The sequence below is a fragment of the Euprymna scolopes genome, chromosome 2 (genome assembly GCF_053919585.1).
Source record: "Euprymna scolopes isolate OS-2025 chromosome 2, ASM5391958v1, whole genome shotgun sequence".
NCBI lineage: Eukaryota > Metazoa > Mollusca > Cephalopoda > Sepiida > Sepiolidae > Euprymna > Euprymna scolopes.
In genome coordinates, this window is record NC_136483.1 from 4,779,106 (window position 1) to 4,799,693 (window position 20,588).

At 34.1% G+C, this 20,588-nt stretch overlaps 1 protein-coding gene across 1 annotated transcript in view; it reads right to left on the reverse strand.

Annotated features, from left to right (window-relative positions):
* LOC145241389 (CD109 antigen-like) overlaps positions 1-20,588 on the reverse strand; it is a 322,627-nt gene that overhangs the window by 123,435 nt on the left and 178,604 nt on the right. Inside the window, exons 18-20 of the mRNA XM_080104314.1 lie at positions 19,640-19,714; positions 16,855-16,903; positions 6,570-6,690 (exon numbers count right to left, since the gene is read on the reverse strand). Of these exons, the coding sequence (XP_079960440.1) occupies positions 6,570-6,690; positions 16,855-16,903; positions 19,640-19,714 (245 nt within the window). The remainder of the gene's footprint in view (positions 1-6,569; positions 6,691-16,854; positions 16,904-19,639; positions 19,715-20,588) is intronic.

The following is a 20,588-nucleotide window of genomic DNA, read 5'->3' on the forward strand; positions in this document are numbered from 1 at the left end:
GCCGAAGACATGTTGGAAGTCATGTATGTAAACCAACGTGAGAACATTCACGTGGCTGGAGCACGTCTTCGACGTCACAAAGAAAGATATTTATAATATATTTAGAGAGTTGGTTCAGTCAGGAGTTTGGAGTCAGAGAGGACAGTTGAGTTAGCTGAAACCCTTTTGGAAGCGACCAGAAAGGGAGACAAGAAAATGTAGAAATCTAAAAACAATTGAATCACCACATTATCAAGGCCAAGAGGCCACTCAAGGATAAGGGTTAAAGAGTGTACAGTAGAAATTGGACAATATAGTAATCATTAGTAATGAAAATTTGGTAAAGTTGATAACTTATATGGAACGGCTCATCAAGAACTTATTTACGTTAGACTTGAAGACAACCTCTATCTCACAGAAGAGATGTTGCGAGTTTGTCTCTGATGTATCATTATTTTCATGGAAAGTGTTCGACTGAGCTTCAATCTATGGTCCCCCCTCGCCAAACTTTCACAAGAAACACTCGTCTAGCTGTAAACACTATCAATAATTCCCCCCACTCTTTATCTGTGCCTAAACCTAAACGTAGATTCCATGAACAAAGCTTTTTTATTAGAACTGCACGCCCGTGGAATTGTCTTCCGTTTTCCTGCTTTCCGGCTGACTACAATATGGTTGTCTTCAAGTCTAACGTAAATAAGTTCTTGATGAGCCGTTCCATATAAGTTATCAAATTTAACAAATTTTCATTACTAATGATTATTATATTGTCCAATTTCTACTGTACACTCTTTAACCCTTATCCTTGAGTGGTCTCTTGGCCTTGATAATGAGTTGATACCTATGAAAAAAAAAAGAAAAAGTTCAATGTGAACAAGTTCTAATTGAATCGTCCTCCTAAGTAATCCAAGTTACAAAATTCCCACTGTTTACTATGCTAAAATCACAATGACTAATGTATACCTATTAACCCTTATCCTCGAGTGGCCTCTGGGCCTTGATAAGTGGTGACACCCTTGTAAAAAAAAAAAAAAAAAAAAAAATTATTTTTTGCCAACAATTTTATTTTCTCAACATATTTCTTTTAATAAAATTCCGTGATTATTTTTCGAAACAAATCATAACAAAAAAAGACGTGATTATTTGTAAGCTAAACTCTTCAGTATATAAATATATATGAAATGTGTAGGTTTAAAACATCACCAATCTGCACAAACACACAAAATTAACAATAATGACGTGTAAAATACATAAATTTTTTATATATTTACGCATTCTTTGTTTTTTTCAATTGGGCTTTTTTTTTGTTAGTGAAAATCTGGCTCTGGTTATCAATTTGTCCTTTTTAGGCTTTTTTTCCGGAAGATTTAGCTTCAAATATTTTGTAGAGTCTGGCAATCCAATTAGGCTCAGCTATATGATACGTTTAGAACTTTTAGAACATTTAAAATACACATAAGTTTTAGATTGCAAAATATTTTTTTTAAAAATTGGTAGACCTGAAACATACTGCCATTACCATTTACTTTTTATCTATTTTCCACTTATTCGTAAATTTTTCAGACGATTATCAGCGCTTAAATTTGGAACGCACACTTTTTGGCCAATCCAGTTGTTAATGCTACCACTAGCATTTAGGTTTTACCTTTTAAATTTTTCGCAAATTTCTACGGCGCTTATCATAGATTACATACTTAGCTTTCACATTACCAAAATAGCTTAGAAAAAATTGTATATTCCTCAGCAACAGAAAACCGAAACATTTAACGATTAGGGGAAGCATTAACAACTGACGTCTCAAAATGTGTTACATTTATTAGAACGTTATCATTACAAATTGATCCCCGACTATTTCAGTCATTAAAATACTATCTTAAATTTCTTTTTTAATCTGAAAATTAAGCTGTACTCGATGATTATCACCGGGAAAAAAGTTAAAGGCTATGGGAATCATTGCTCATGTCCGCTGCAGTGTTTTTTGGCTGTTTCTTTTCCTCGTGACACAATATTCCCTCCGGAATAAATGCACTGAGTTATCATTAATAGTTCATTATTGATTTTCATTACAGATTACATGCGGACGGTAACAACTGCTATCTAATAGGCCACACTATCCTACTTTTATTTGACACTCTAAATGAAAGCACATAATCAAATACCCATGTTAAGAATGGGTTTATAGTTACTAATGTTGTTACTTTGGGACGGAACATTCATTTTAGTTACGGTGCCAGTGCTCGCTATTTCATTGGGCCGGCATTGGCTCCCACTACCATCTATAGTTTGTGTATTTTACAGGTGAGCTAGGGGGGCATATTTTCACCGAGCAACGACGGTACACGGGAGAAACATTGGTTAACTTGCGAATTTTATCTCTTTGCCCCACTTTGTTTTGACCCATTGGGAGATTGCATTATTCTATATTTTGTTTTGTGTTTATTAAATTATTTTTAATTTAATTAAATTTATTGCACAATAAAATAGTTGACATAAATACATAAATATAATCTTGTTGTATCATTTTTTTTCTTGTCTTGCTGAATTGTGCTCTGAGTTATTTCTCAAGTCATTGATCAAAGAACCTTAAATTACCTTGCCATTCCACGATCAGCATATTACATTTTTTCTTTTCTTGATATGATACGTAATCGAGAATAAATTCCAAGTTGGAACACTCGAGTCGTAACAGTATTAAATAAACAATGATTATTTCAATGAGAATGAGAAATTAGTTTTTTTTCTAGTTATATCAATTTCGTTAATATGGACTTTAAGGGCTTTTTTCGTAATGTTCCTGAAAAAATTAATTTTATTATTACAAAAATTAATTTTTAATTGTTATAATTCACGATGCTTTATTTTCATAAAAAGTAAAAATAAAATCATTAATTTGTTTTTAGTAAAGGTGTCTTTGTTTAAATAATACATTTCCACTGTGTCATTTAAAATATAGTATATAAATGTGAAGTAATAGATAATAATAGGCCACTGAATGTACATTTAAAAATAGATTTAAAACTATATAGCATCTTTTAAAATACTAGCAGTTAATAATAAGAAAATAACATCATTAGCAAATTAGATTAGGGAATTAAGAAAGAATAAAATTGATTACAAATTGAAATGATTGATACTAGGAAGTGCTAGTAAATACTCTCTAAATAAGTCTGATCGATGCTACCTCGGCAATCTGGAATCGTATATAATAATATCTAAAGAAAGCCTTCTTAACAAACCACAGGAATTAATTCAAAACTGTTTACATAGATCTAAATATATCTTGTCTCGACTAAAACCTGATTAGAAGCATGGATATGGTTAAAATAAACTAAATTATTAAAGCATGGAAAATTAAACATCTTGTTTTCTTTTTTTCTTTATAGGGATAAATATATTAAGCAAGATATAAAATTATCAAATAAGGTATAAAAACTGGAAATCGTAAATCACAATCAACCAAATAAATAAACACAATGTAATAATATAATGATAGCAAATATTAACACTAGTTATAAGCAGATATATATTTAGAATAGATTAGAAAAGTAAATATAATGATATATTTTATATATTGTAATATTTAATTGTAAACTGATAACTAAGAGCTAATAATCGTATTTTATAATTATATATGAATAATAAATTAAATATTAATATGTAATAGAAGTCATGGAAGTTAGAATATTCTAATAATTACAATAGTTATGTTAAAAATTAGTTGTAAATAAAATATTTTTATTATAAATAAATTAAAAAATAAATAATACAATACGTTGTAAAAATATTAGATATTGTGTTGTAATGACAATTTTTATAATCATAATACAATAAAGTATATACAGAATTAAATTCTCGAGTGTAGATTTAAATACCCATTTAATTAGTTGAAATAAGAAAGTATTATATGATTGGTGTGTTGACCCAAATAAATAAACCAAATGTGATAATAGATAAATAAATATGGAAATAGTAATTATAATCAGACATATATTTCGATTAAATTTGAACATGAAATAGGGTAGTTACAATTTTTTTTACATTAGTTAAACATTAATAATTTTGGGTAGTTTTTTTGTTTATATTCATTCATTCAGGCGTTGAGTGAAATTTGAAATAAAATAAGATACGTATTGAACACGTTTGGAGCCAAATAACTAAGAAAAAGAAAAAATATATAGATTGATAAAGGAGTATATCTCCGAAATATATTTATAATGAGATAAACATACGTTTATTTTATAAAAAAAATTAGCGTTGCAGTTATTTGGCTCCAAACGTGTTCAACACGTATCTTATTTTATGTTAATAATTTTATTTAAGAATTATAGGTTAAAATATATTAAACTATCAAATTAACATACGGAATTGAGGGTGTGGAGCTGGATTGCAACATTTGAACACATTAGTTTATATCAAAATTTCAAACAATAAATGGTAAATGGGAGAGGAAGAGAATATTAATAATCCTAAAATAAAAGTAAAAAAGAATTAAATCATTAAATATTATTTTAAATACTCATTTAATTAATTAAAATAATATATTATATGATTAGTGTATTTTTAAACACAAATAAAACTGGAATTAGGATTTATTTAAGTTAAATTAAAAACATTGTACCAAAATATTTAACTAGTTTAGGAAATGATTATTAATACTTGCTGAAGAATATTAAAACATAAAAATCACAGAAAAAAGTTCATTTTTAAAGTAAAACTTTCAAAATAATTTAGATAAAAATAAAATAAATAAAAATGAAATAGTAGTAATTAATTGAAATGTAATATAAAGCTGCTAAGATTATAAAAATATAATAGGTTAAATTAAAGAAAAATAAAAGATTTTATTTATGGATATAAATTAAAATTAAATTAAATTAAAAAATTAACAAAATATATAAATTAATTAATGAATGTATAGTAGATTGAAGTAAAATATTTGTTGATTATTATCGACAAATATTTTACTTCAATCTATGACAATAATACCAACACAAAAGAATAGCTTAAATGATATCAAATAATTTTATTATTCCATTAGAGTTTACGGATAAAATTTTAAATAAATAAAGTATGTGATTTAATTCCAATATATTAGGATACAATTTAAAAAATTTTTTAATTGGGTATATGTGAATTCAATAAGTTAGAGTAGATGAATTATAGTTATGGAATAATATCTTACCAGCTAATCGTTCATTTGAATATTATAATTTAACTGAGATTATTGATAAATAAAACTCATAAATATAGATTATTTTATATTGAAATGTTTTAAATGCTAATATTTAATTTAAATAAATAATGTAATTCAATCCATAGTTCAAATTGGATCAATAAATAAATAAATTATATATAATAAAATAACAATAAAACTATATAAATATTTATTTATCAATATAATAAAAAATAGTTTATTATGACTACGTTTTAATAAAGGAAAACAACTCATTTAAATTTAAAAGTGAATTATCGATTTAAAAAAATTATGATAAAATATTACAAAGGGAAATTTTATAATAAAATTAAGTCAGATTAATGAAAAGTTATTATATGACAATAAAGAATTATAATTTATATAATTATGAATTTAATTAAAATAGTAATAAAACTGAATTATAAATGGATGTAAAATTAAGATAAAATCAACAATTGGTAAAACCGGAAATAGAATATATATATATTTTTTGAAATTAGTTTCATATAAAATTAAATAAATATATAGACATATGTTATATATATTACAATTATGAATATTTGGATATGTAAATATATACAAAGATTAATTATAAAGAATAAATTAATGAAATACTAAATAGAATATTTTAATAATCTATATCAAAATTAATATGATTTATTAATACGAATATATAAATTTTATGACTTTACTTGAAAATTAAAAATGCCGTAATAAAAGTTGAAATACTATATATATATATATATATATATATATACATATATATATACATATATATATATATATATATATATATATATATATATATATATATATATATATATATATTATATATAACAAATTACAACAGTCTATATTCCAAATTTCATGATGTTGGCTATCTTACAATTTATTCCTATAAAAAAATGGTATAATAACAGATGAAATAAAAGGTAATTGCAACTTCAATTTTTCAATCGTTCAATTCTCGGATTTTGTAATCATGCCAACATACATTTTTTTTTATTTTGGTGGATTGATAGTTGTTATTTATTCCTATGAATTAAGGGCAAAATAGATTCATTGATTGATATGATAATTAAATGAATGATTTTGCGCTATAAAATAGTCACTGTCAAGAATTTTAGATGTTAACGTAATCAAAGGAATACATTGCAATGTATTGCTTTAATTACGTTAACATCTAAAATGGTCAAAATCATGGAATACATATTTTTATCATTTTATTGTTATATGCTCTGTAATTACATTGAGCTTCATAAATTAAGGATGAATGTATAAAAAAGCGAAATATATAATATAATTGAAAAATTCATATTTCCACAGAAATATATATATATATATATATATATATATATATATATATATTCAGTGTAAAAAAATATATCATAATTACCCAGCTTTTACTTCTTCCCATAGCCAAACTTCTGAAAAGTCTTCACGTGCTCTAACTTTCGAAGAGGAAGAAGAAGTGGGGCCTGAACTTGACATCGTTCTCATCCTCATGGGTATAGGTCCTACATATTAAATAAGAAAATAAAATTTCATCAAATCATCATCATCATCATCATCATCATCATCATCATTATTATTATTGAATGATATGGATCATAGGATGTACTAACCTACACCCAAAAGGAATATGCCAGGGTGATCAGACAGAGATTCTGATCTACATAAAATAAGTATGGAGTCAGTTGGAAAAGGGCTGACTAAAGAAGTTTATTTTTTCAATGGTATCTGATCTTTCTTAGCCAAGTGGTTGTACAGATAAAGAGAAAAAATGTACTATAATTTAAAAATGCATTTTTTGAAAAATAGGAAGGAAAGGTGTGTTACATGAAAGGGCTGCCCCCTTCTTATGTAAGTAAGAAGACATACTAGATAAGTGAAAATGATATTAGGATAAGACTAGAATCGAACCCTGTAGACAAATGTTAAAGGTAATGGAAAATAGAATGTTAGAAATTCCATTGTTTATTCTATAAGAAATAGTTAAATATTGTTTATGTCGGAAAAAGAGTCGATTGTCCATTCTCTTAGAAATCTGGATATTAAATATGTCAGTTAAATGAATGCAAAACGCGAGTTAAAATATAATGTTAAAAATAGGTTAGAATTAGAATTGAGGATTCTTTTGTTTGCCAAACGTTTGTTTGGACAAACATATGCAAAGTCACATGAAAATTAGTCACGTTTGAAAACTACATTTCTGACTTCATAAACAAAGGAGATTTCTCAATATAGGAATCTAAGGATTCGAAGTTAGAAGTCAGTTGAAAGACAGTTGATGAAAGAGAGTCAGTTGGAGAGTTTGAATTCCTGGTGTCACCAATCGGCCGCTTGAAGAATAAAGAAAGCAGCTATGTTTGCAACTGTTGCCTCGTGTTGTCATTCCTTACAACAGAGAAGGTAAATGTGTTTATCATCATCTTATAATGAACATTGTAACCCCTTCCAAGATTATGTGTCCTCCCCTCCTCTGTGTTAAGAACTTGCATCATATCTCCCTCATTATCATCGTCATTCGTGTATTATATGTATCCCGTTAGACATGTCACGATATATATCTGCTCCAATATGAACTCCCGTCATCTTTAAATATGTACCTCTATACAACATAATGTGGAAGCTTGTTAACATTATTATTCTTTGCAGAAAAAGTTTGTAGGCATCTTCTGAGTAATAGTATTTTCCCTGATGAACAGCACGGCTCGAGGGGTATCAAGAATCAACTAATGATTGATAAGGCAGTAATACAGGATTCACAGAGGAAGAAGAATATGAGTGTAGCCTGGATCGATTACAGAAAGACTTACGACATAGTTTTGCACTCATGGATCTGTGAAACACTATCAATGATGAAGGTTTGCTGGGAATGTGATAGGGCTTTTGGAGACAAGTATGGCTCAGTGGAAAACGGTGCAAACAGAGGGGTGTTTGGGGAGGTTGGCATTAGACGTGGAATATTCCAAGGAGATTCGTTATCTCCTTTTTTTAATGGTAATGATGCCACTGAGCATCCTCTAGAAGAAGCTGGGGTAAAGGCTTGGATCTGGTGGCAGACGCTTTGACCATCTACTGTTTATATTTGGTAGAAATGAGAAAGAAATAGAGAAATTGATAGATTTAGTAGGGACATACTCGGAAGACATTGGGATGATTTGAAGATATTCGGTAGAAATGAGGAGGAAATAGAGGGACTGGTAGAGCTCGTCGGGACATACTCAGAAGATATTGGGATGGAGTTTGAGATTAGTAAATGTGCGATGTTGGTGATAAAAAAGGGAGTAAAGGTACATTCAAATGGAATAACCTTGAATAATGAAGAAGTTATGAAAGAAATAGAAGAAACAGGGTATAAATCTTTAGGAGTGCTGGAGGGTGTAGGCATCATGAACAGAGAGATGAAAGAGAAAATAAGAAAGGAGTATCTTAGAAGAGTGAAGCTAATTGTGAAGTCGAAATTGTATGGAGGAAACTTAATGAAAGCGATAAATGCATGGGCAGTTAGTGTTTTGAGGTACAGTGCAAGAATTGTAGAATGGTCTGACAAGGAGTTGCATGCCATGGATATAAAAACAAGAAAAATTTTAGCAATTATTGGTATATTCCACGTTAGAAGTAGAATAAGTTGTATCAGAAGAGGAAAGACAGTGTTGAAGATTGTGTTAGAGCTGAAGAGATGTGGTTGAAGGAATATGTGGCTAGAAGTAAGGCTGATTATGTAAAATGTATAGACAGCAAAAGGGCAGAGGAACTAGCTAGGAAGAAAATGCATGGAAATGCATGTAGCAGAAATGACTGATGAAAGATCATGGCATGGCAATGGTTTAGAGCTGGGTATCTGGCTAAGAGTACTGAAGCTTTTGTTTGTGAAGCACAAGAGCAGGTATTAGAGATGTGACTGTTCAAAAAAGTAGTTTTAGGAGAGGAAGTTGCTGCAGAATGCCGGATTTATTGAAAGGTCTCAGAGTTAATTGTGCACCTTGCAGCAGGGTGTAGCAAATCGACCCAGAGAGAGTACTGCAAAAGATACAATCACATGGGGCTCCGGATATACGGGGCAGGTTTGTAAGAAGGTTTGGGTGAAGTGTGCTGGAAAGTGGTTCGAAGAGGTGCCTGAAGAAGTGAGAACAAGTCAGGATAGCAATGTAGAGACAAAAGTGTCATGACGATAATAATCGTCTGAATTTGGTCGTCATTTACAAAGCCTAAAAAAACTGGCAAACTGTAAACTTCTCAGTACCCTAGGACAGTAACATAAGAGAGGAGAACGAGAAGTAGAGCAATTATGCTCCATTGGCCTTGTAGATAAAACACGGTTAAAACACAAATAATCTCATTCATAGTTGGTACGCTAGGAGTAGTATCAAGTCGTCTGGAAGACATTTGAAAAAACTATGAATCCTCAATGTTTTGGACGACTTCCAGATCTCTGCTATTGTAGGTGCCACTAATATCCTTAGGAAAACGCTTGATCTTTGAAGCTCCTGGTTTGGAGATGGGATTGAGTGAAGTCCTCTGAAAATGAATCCCATCTTTTTTTAGGGGGACATTGGTAAACGAAATTATTATTATTATTATTATTAATTTTGTATCGGTCAGCTAATATATATATATATATATATATATATATATATATTATATATGTAATTATTACAGTAAACAAATAATTATATATATATATATATATATATATATATATATAATATAAAACTGAATGTCTGTGTGTGTATGTGTGTGTGTCTGGTCACGAATAGGCTCCTATATGATTGATTATTATAGAAAACTGATCACATATAATGATAGAATATGTATCGAGACACAGGAATGGGTATGTTTGATCTGGCAGAACGGTGGTTCATTAAAATTGTGGGGTCTGCGCTCACGCCTGGTCCACAAAGTATGGAAATAAAAAATTAAAAAATTAAAAAAAAACGTTTACAAGTGTTTTTGATATAGATGTACATAAGAATACTTTGATAAGTATGTTTTAACTAAAATAGGGATGGTATAATAAAATTGTGGGGTCTGCGTTCGGGCCTGGCCTCCATAGAATGGAAATAGGCACAAAATTTAATAAAGACTTTTCATATCTATTTGCGTAAGTATACTTTGCTAATTATGTTTCAGTTTGAAGAAATATGGTATAATAAAATTATGGGGCGTTCGTTCGCACCTGACATCCATAGAATGGAAATATGTCACAAATTTTAACAAGGTTTTTTAATATAGATCCACAAAATATTGTGATAAGTGTTTCAGTGTGAACAGGTATGGTATAATAAATTATGAGGTTTATCTATTTTATTTTTACTTTCATCATATTTTGCTTTGGTGTTGATGCCACCAAATTCAAAACCCTTCCTTTTCATAACCTATCATACTTTCATAAATCAGAGTCCATTTTCTGTAGGCTGCTTTTGAACCCAGTCAACGATGGGTACTTTTGTTAGTATATATATAAAATAGAAGATGAAGAATAAAAGTTACATATAAATTTATTATATCATCAGGTCAATAAGGAAAGACTAAGAAAGATAAACCTGATTATTGCCTTTGGTTACTTTTTCTCTAACAAGACTAAATCTAATCTCCTTGCTTCAATCACATTAGATATTCATATCCCACAAGAATTTACTATCACTCTCCACAACTCCTTGAACATTTTCACTGCATTCTAACTCTCTTTTCTTATATCCTAATAAACCTTCCTCGCAATATTGTTATCTTGTACCCCTTTTGAGCTAAATTCTCACGACTACTAAAGGTGTACAAGTTATGGGGGCTTGTTCCAAAAGTAATGCTTCCTATTTTTTATTTCGCCGAAATAGATGAAAGAGGATTGCAAAGTGCATTGTTATGATGACTGAACTTATACATTCATGATTTTTTTATTGTGTGAGACTCTAAGAAAGTAACTCCTGTTGTGGACATGCGTCAGAAGCAGAAATGTGTCATTGAATTCCTAGAAAATGTCCATTGAGAATGGTGGTGATTATGTAGACAAATAAATTCTAAGCACAAAAGATTGCTCGTTTTAATGGTACTACTCCCGTCTTTGTAGCTCTTCAACTTTTTTTAGTTAAAATAATAGAGAGCTTGACTTTTGGAACGATCCTCGTATATAAAATAATTAAAACTAAGTTGGTTTCCTTCAATAATTACAAGAAACCTTCTCAACCACCAATAGATTTGACTAAAGATACATTACCTGAAAGTACTTTCTTTTTAAATTACATTTTCACCCCCAAACAAGGCACATTGCCACTTTGGTGTAGAGGGCTACTATCAGGAGCAACAGCTACTGGGGTACTATGTAGGGAGTTGGGCAGCAAGATATCGGTTCACATTACACTTGAACTTCTGCATGTCAGTACAGTTGGGGAAGCAGGGACCTGGAATGGAATTCCAAAGTCTAGCGGTTTTGGGGAAGAAACTACTGGAGTAGAAAGATCTTTTACATCTAGGGATCTCTACAGTGTGGAGGTGGGATTTACTTGCCTGTCGGGTTTGTCGAGGGTGTTTACGTCGTGGGGGCACAAGTGCTTGCAGTTCGTCAGAGCATTCACCATTAAAATACTTGTAGAACAGGCAGAGGGATGCAACATTGTGTCAATGGGACAGTTCAGGACCTATCAGGTTTGCGACTCTCTTTTGAACCTTGTCTAGGAGTGAGAGACTAGTAGTAGATGCACCAGCCCAAATATGTCAACAATACTCCATACATGGGCGAATAGTGCCCTTATATAGTGGAGCAGCTTAATGTGATTTTTTGCCAGAATCGTTCATTTGATGATACAAGCATGAAATTTGGCATTAATAGTCTCTGTAAGTTACTTTTTCAGAAAAAAGTGCTGGCCATCAAAAATTCCAATATGACGACCATTTTTTTTAAGATGGCCGCCAGCAAACCACAAATTTCCATAAACGTTCATTTTTTCCAACTTTTATGCCTAAAATGCAAGGATGACAAAGTGGATAACCTGTTTTTGCCTATAAAATGCCCCAAAAAGGCTTATAAACCATGCTAGCCATCCTGAAGAAATCAGGTGTTCTTAATTCCGTTACCTTCCTCACTCCATACAAGCCCCTGAATCAACCCATTGAGAAATTGTGACCAAGGTGGCACATCTCACGAGGATCAAATTAAGTACCACCGTTTTTTCCACAGAAGGAGAATTTTGCAGAATATTATGACGAGAGTGTATGTCGCTCACTACCAGGGCACACTGGTGACAGACACTGCTGTGGAACTCAGCATGGGGTTCAATATCAGCTAAACTCCAGTTTAGTATCCCAAATGCTATCTAGCCAGCCCCTAAGGTTGGATAGCCGCACCTGGATTGACAGGATGTGCCAGCGCGGGAGAGCCGAGCCAAGGATGACAGGGGCTTTATTGTCATCCGGATGGTGTACAGATCGTACGGGATTTAAATGATATTGGATGAACGATTGGGTTAGGTGTAGGGCAGCAGCATGAACCTAACTGTATCCCATACATCAATGTGAGCAAAGGTGGTAAGGTGGTAAAAGGATAAACCCTCGGCCTACACCACTTCAACGACTCTTACGATGGATGCCAAAACTAGACAGCAAACTGACTAGAGTAAATGTTGCCTTTGTCAGGTTGACAAAAGAGATGAAACTCTAATTTCACCTCTTAGCTCATTCCAGAGGAAACAGGACTATGCTGGATATGCGAAAATTGTTTTATGCCCTTAATGATATGCCCAATACCCTTTAATCCAGAACGGTTAGATGAAGGAGAAGGCATAGAAGCCACACTGATACGAAATAAAGCAAAATATCACCAAAGCTGCCGACTATTGTTCAATAACACAAAGCTGTCAAGAGGACAGAAAAGGAAAATAACCCCCAGTACATCAAGCACAGAAGAGAACCGTGAGAAGAGACAGAAGGTCGGACGAAGAAGGTCCCGGATCTTCCAGAGTCATATACAAATATTCCACCAGCTTTCTTCCGTAAGAAGAATCCAGAACCAAGCATCCGTGATGACTTTTCACTTCCAGATCCCAGTCTTTTCCAAGAGGAGGTCAAGCTTGAAAATGAATGGTTGGAAAAGGTCCATAATACCACTGATGTAGATGGTTCACCAAATGTAACATGGTCTGCCCATCATGCAAGCAACCAAAGAGCAGAATTTGTGACTAGTATAAATGCTTTGCTGCCCCTTCTGCGAGATCAAGCACACAGTGTTGCCACCATAAAGCATGCTATGGACAAAATCAAGGAAACTGTGTCGTTCCTCAACCCAGGACAAACACCCGTTATGATATATCAGCTACAAATGTTACAAAGACTCGCCAAGCTCATCAGGTTACAGCAAGCAGTTTATTCAAGCTCTTGAAGAAAGGTTACAGTGCATATCTTGTTGAACAGGAAGACAGTGATGAGAAAACTGTCACCTTTGAAGAGTGGTGTGGCTTCCGCAGTAAAAAGAGTCCTCTTGATTCTGAACATGGAGCTGACCATTCTGACACTGATACGTGCTTTCAGAGAGGGAAATTTCGCATTGTATCGTGAATCTCTGGCAGAACTGATACCCTATTTCTTCGCAAACAACAGTGTTAATTATGCACGATGGCTTCCAGTTCATCTTCGAGATATGATGAGCTTAGAGAGGCAACACCCAGAGGTTGCACAACAATTCCAAAATGGAAACTTTGTAGTTCACAAATCTGACAGGCATTTCTCATCAGTCGCCATTGACCAAGCCTATGAACAAAATAATGCTAGCATCAAAGGAGATGGTGGAGCTATTGGGCTGACAGAAGATCCAGCAGCTCTTCGAAGATGGATGGTGGCTGGGCCAGAGATAAGGAAGTTGGTGGCCGACTATGAAACAGTATCAGGGAGTAAGGATGTGAAGAGTGACACTCGTCACCATGAACAGTCACCTGCAGCTCAGAAGACATTCCTTGAGAAGGTTCAAAGGCTCACCATGGTCCTAGAGGAAATGGGCAATCCATTCACTGAGGTGACAGGAGATCTGCTGACCCTTGACACAAAGGACATAGCAGAATCATCTGCAGCTGAACGTGTTGCTGCACATCTTCAGAAGGGGAAAGAACAGTTCAAAACGTTTATTGATAAACTTAACGATGGTCAATATTTCTACCAGTCCATCAAGAAGAACAGCATAGATTTCTTCAAAACGGGGACTGGCCAAAGCAAACAATCTGAGAAGAAACTGCTAAAGGAGGATTGCCACCTGTTTTCCTGCCTTTTCATCTCTTGCCAAACTAGAGGTTGTGATCTACAGGAATTTTTCAAGCATGAGAACCAGTCGTTTCCCCCCTCTCTCAGCAAGAATGGTAACCTACGTCCAAGTACCAAGTCAGATCTTGTGGAAATTCTCCAAGGGCAAGTCCAGCTTACAGAGTCCAAGCCAGAATCTGATGTACTGATTGTTGATGGGGCTTCACTGGTGAATGCTGTTGCACCAAAAACACCAAAGACATTTGAGCAATATGCCCAAAACTATATTCTTCCCTTGGTGCAGAACTACAGCCACACTCACAAGAGAACAGATATCATTTTTGATGTATACCATAAGACCAGCCTTAAGTCAGAAGCTAGATCTAAACGTGGAAAGGCCATCAGGAGGAGAGTTACCGCAAAGAGCAAACCGCCTACAAACTGGAAGAGCTTCCTTCGAGACAGCACTAACAAATCAGAACTCTTCCACTTCCTTGCGGATGCCATAGCTGAAATGACCACAAGCAATGCAGTCCTTGTGACTAGGGAGGAAATCGTCCTTACCAGTGCCAATTACACCAACTTCAGCTTAGAAGAATTGGCACCCTGTACGCATGAGGAGGCCGACACACGGATATTCTTACATGCTTGGCATGCAGCTGAGGAGGGCTACAAGTCTGTACTGGTTGATGCAAATGACACAGACATTGTAGTAATTGCCATATAGATGATGCCTTCTCTCACAGCAATTGGTCTTCAGGAAATGTGGGTGAGATTCGGCAAGGGGGACACACCAGGTGGATTCCTATACATGGCCTTGTGTCTAATCTAGGACCAGAGAAATCCAAGAGAATGTTGTTCTTCCATGCCTTCACAGGGTGTGATGTTGTATCTTCTTTCAATGGCAAGGGAAAAAAGACAGCCTTGCAGACATGGAATGTATTTAATGAAGTCTCAGCCACATTTGCAAAACTCAGTCTCAGCCCATCTGAAATTGAGGAGTCTGATCTACAAGTATTGGAGAAATATGTAATTCTCATGTATGATAGGTCCAGTCAGTAGATGACGCAAGACTTGACATCTTTGTACGGAAGCAAAGGTCATATGACTTAATCCCACCAACTCGAAATGCACTCAAGGAACATGCCAAAAGAGCTGCCTATCAAGCAGGTCATGTTTGGGGACAAAGTGTCATACGTGATCCAGAACTTCAGTGTCCTTCAAAGTGGGGATGGTCAAAAGAAGATGACTCTTGGAAAATTGTGTGGACTTCACTGGAACCGATTTCAAAATGCTGCAGTGAACTGACAAAATGTGGATGCAAGACTGAATGTAGTGGAAGGTGCAAATGTAAAAAGACTGGGTTGCATTGTACTAAACTTTGCAGTTGCCCTTGTCAAGCTTCTACAGGAACACTAGAACACTGAACGAGCTTAAAGTGAGTAATATTATGACAACAAAACTAACTTAAGCTCGATAAACGCACTGTATTATACAATAATATGCTGAAATTTTTCAAAATTTGGACTCCTATGGCGGCCATCTTGGAAAATGGCCGCCATATTGGAATTTCAGGTGGCCAGCACTTTTTCTTAAAATCTACTATCCAGCGAATATTTATGCCAAATTTCATGCTTGTATCATCAAATGAACGATTGTTTGGGTAATCTGCTCCACTAATAGGGGTACAGGATACTGTACGTATGGTGTGGGCTTGAAGGCGCCTAGGCACATCGTGACTTTGTCAATTTTTGCATCTACCTAGGTCAACTTCATTGGTGTTTTTTTTATGGTTTTAAAGTTTTGTGCTGAACCTACAAACAGACACACAGTCACCTTTTTGCTATAGATGAACTTTTTTATCTTTCATCAGCTAAACAAGTTGTCATCAAGCAAATTAATATATTTTCGTCTGTTCCAAATCTAATATACACGATACCGAAAAGATGATTTGATACGTCAATATAGTTAAAAAATGTTAAAATCGACACTGCTTCCAAAAACTCGCTACTTCAAATTTCGATGCTTTGCTATCAAAAACTCAACTCTAGAACACGATGCACTGCTGACAACACTTGCGACTCTGACATCCAAATACATTTTTGTATCAAACCGATAGCATCTTATTTGAATGAGATTCTTCTGATTACATCGCAAGCAGATAAAGAGAAATGGCGGCCTTTTTTTCTTCTTTTTTCTTCATTTTATTTTTGTCTACAACACGGAACTCTACAGACTGCACACAAACAGATTTGTACTAATTTTTTAAGATCTTAATTGCAAAGAAGCAACTTATTTTGCCTTTGGTAGCATTATAGAGAACAGTCAATATACGTCACCAAAACGATGTAAGAAACCGTCATAAACGCAACAAACATAGACGATAACGTTATACGGAAATGTTCATGGTTTAAATATCAGAATAAAACGAGAAAAAGAGCAATGTTTATAGTTACGAGGAAATCCGGTTCCAATACGGTTGCTCACCCAGGCGGCACCGGCCCACTGAAATAGAAGAAAGAGATTAGTTTATTTGGTTTCATTGTCAGAACTCCGATTTCAATTGTATAGTGCATTGGAAGAATGAAAAAGAGTTTGGTTTTTGCAAAGGGGTTACCATATATCAAGTCCCAGAGGCCACTTGAGGATAAGGGTTAATGAGTGTATTCTAGTCATTGGGATAGTTGTGTAATAATCGTTTGTAGAAGTAATTTAGTATAAGTAGATTATTTACGTGGACGGTTGAATAAGAACTTGTTTACATTGAACTTGAAGATAATAATATTGTAGTCAGCTGAAAAGCAGACCAGTGGAACAGAGTTCCAAAGGCGGGCAGTTCTAGGAAAGAAGCTTTTTTCATGGAATCCATGTTTAGGTTTAGGCACCGATAGAAAGTGGGGGAATTCATTGATACTGATTTTGGCTAGACAAGTGTTTTTTGTGAAAGATTGGCGAGGGGGCACCATAGAACACTTGCCATGAAAATAGCAATAGAGCAGGGACAAGTAATCTCATCAGTATCTGACAAAGCCAAAAACATTGCAGCAAATTCTACCTTTTGCGGTCAGAAATGCACATTCACCCCCGTATTTCCTCCTGAAAACATGCTATGCAATATACATATATCTGTATGTGATGTTGCTAAATTTATCAAAAACTTTGATTCCATTAAAGCAACTGGCTCTAACAGTATACCAATCATAGTGCTCAAAAGCTTCAACCGGAACTAGCTCACATACTTAAAAAGCTGTTTAATTGTTGTCTTAAGGAGAAATGCTTTCAAACACATGTCAGCTGTGTATTTAAAAATTATTGAAATCGATCATTTACCTCTCAGTACAGATGAATCAAGTCTCCTGTACATAATGAGTAAGCTGCTGGAATCTGTGCTAAATAAAGTCGTCAACCATCTCAGAAAAATAACCTGCTTAGTGACATGCAACATGGTTTTCTGTGCAATGTGCAAACTATTATGAAGGATTAGTGATTTGCTTTATAGGGGCTTCGTTTCTAGAGTAATTGCTCTTGACATATCAAAGGCTTTTGATAAGGTATGGAATATAGGTCTATTTCACAACATTTTCAGAATAGCTAGAAATGTTTCCTCAATTATTAAATTCCTCATCTTTGATAGGTTTATAAGAGTAGTCATCAACAGACAGAAACCGGAAGCCAATAGTCTCAACGCTGGCGTCCCTCAGGGTTCCATTCTAGACCGAACTCTCTTCTTGATCTTCAAATTATATTCTTAAATCGTTTTTACACATTTCTGCAGACGACGCTACCATCTATGGCAACACTTCACAGGCCAGCAATGACCAAGATCTTTCTGATTCTCTCTCTTCTGATCTTGAGCACATGGTGCAATGAGGAAAAAGGTGGCTGGTTAATTTTAATGCATCGAAAACCAAGATTTTCTTTTTCCATCATCAACGCTTTGATCCCCACATGGCCCCAATTGAAATGAATGGCTCTCTTCTTGTGGAGGCCTCATCTTTTGACAAGCTTCTGGGACTGACCTTCAGTCCTGATATAAAATGAAACACATGCATCAAATCTGTTGCCAAGATTGCTGGAAAAATTACTGGATCATTCTACCACTCCAGTACACTCCTGATGCAATCCTCTACCTGTATTATAAAAGAGACATTGCGAGCTTCTCTCTGCTTTATTGTAATTTTTACAGCAGGTACTCGACTGATCTTCACTCAGTGGTTTCCCCTGTAAATCTTTTGCAGTAGCTACAACAACTATCAGCCTTATCTGTGCCTAAAACTAAGCGAAAAAAAATTTTTTTTCCTAGAACTGCTTTCTGGCTGACTATAACATGGTCGTTTTTAAGTCCAACATGAACAGGTTCTTGAAAAGCTGTCCTTTAAAATAAATTATCAAATTTTCATTACCATAGTGATTAACCTATCCTTGAATAGATACACCTGAAGAAGGTTGGAAGTTACATCAGCCGAAAGGTGGGAATAATGCTTACAATGAGGTCGTAGTCCGAATAATCCAAATAACTCATATATATATACTGTTGTTATACATGTTCTAACTCGGTTCAAATGCCCCCTAGAGTCTGCAAGTGGTTTGAAAGGTTCCATAGTCAGACTGAGAATCTTAGATACTGAAAGAAAAGAGACGACAGCCATGCATACTTGACAGTGAACATTAGAAAGCAAGTGTTGGGGAAATATCTAATGCATTTGATATCAGTATTTGGCTATTTATTAGTATAGACAACAAACACCCAAAAATCATCAAGAAACAAATATATAACAAATAAATGTTACCAAAGGCAAGATAAACTAAACTACTTTTCTATTTACCGGAATAAGTTTTTGGTGTTTTAACCTATTTTGAAGCGTTTATTTACTTTGAAACACAAGTAGTGCCGATTGCTTAAGTTAGAACAACAAAAAATGGCGGACATGAGCTGTGATCCTCAGAGTCTTGATAATCGCTTAAAAATAAAAAATAAAGCAAAATACTGATAGACATCCACACAATAAATGTCATGGTTACATTTATTGGATGGATATCAGTATTTTGTTTTATTTTTTATTTTTAAGCGATTATCAAGATTATCTTGCCTTTGGTAACATTTATTTGTTATATATTTGTTTCTTGGCCACTTTTTCGGTTTATTGTCTATGCTAATAAATGCCCCAGTATGTTAATGGTGTTTTATCATTTTTTTCTGAAATAGGTCATTATTTTCCGAACAATTTGATATGTACCTACCTGTAGTAATCCGGATTGACTGCCGATGTATGCCGGCACATTTTTACTATAGCCACCATTGAGCCTTGAAAGTATCTGCAAAAAGAATTGAAAAATGAACATCTATATAATAACAATACGATAACGAAATTTCATACTCGAACATACGTTATTACCATTCACCACTTTTTTCTGATCGCTTGAACGCCGAAGATGAAAGATGAATTTTTTTTATTTTTCATTTCATCAGATAGCACTGCTGTGTCGAATATGAATCTTCAACTAAAATACATTTTTTTCGCCTTTGGGATATAATAAAAGTGCTGTATCTCCCACTTGAAAGGAATTAGTTAGAGGTATAATCAAATGCCGAAACGTCGGTTAACTTTTAGCTTCAGAAAGCTTCTTAAAGGATAGAGATGTCTTTCTATCTAATCGTGTGCGGATTGGCTGTACTTCCTCTGCCTTAAAAAACTAAAAGGCCTTCAGAATCTCCTGTTCTTGCTGGTTTCGGATAGGAAGATTTATTGAGTTTACAGAGAATGCCCGAATTAATGTGACGCCAAGAGACTGGCCTTCTTAAGTCAAACATTGTCAGAGGAATTCAAGTAGAACCACCGTCCCTGACTTCAATCTCGATTTTCTTGGTCAAGGGTCGTTGTAAACCGAGAGCCGATGGTGCCGAACAACAGTCAAAATCCTTCCAAGGTTCAGCGACCTTTCTGTGACTTTTAAAAGAGAATTTCATAAGAGGTTAGTAAGGGGGGGAGCTGATAATCCGCTCTTTGAGTGGTTGGGATGGTCAGAAGAGAGGATCCGCTCTGAGTGGAGTTGGATGCTGGGTTCATCTCAACAACTCTGATCTGGTAGTTGGTTTGTAATGCAGTGCCCCTCAGTGCTATAAAACAGTTTCAGAATAGTGGATTCGCCTGGAAGACTGCAAGACTCCTTCAGAAGAAACTCTTGAACA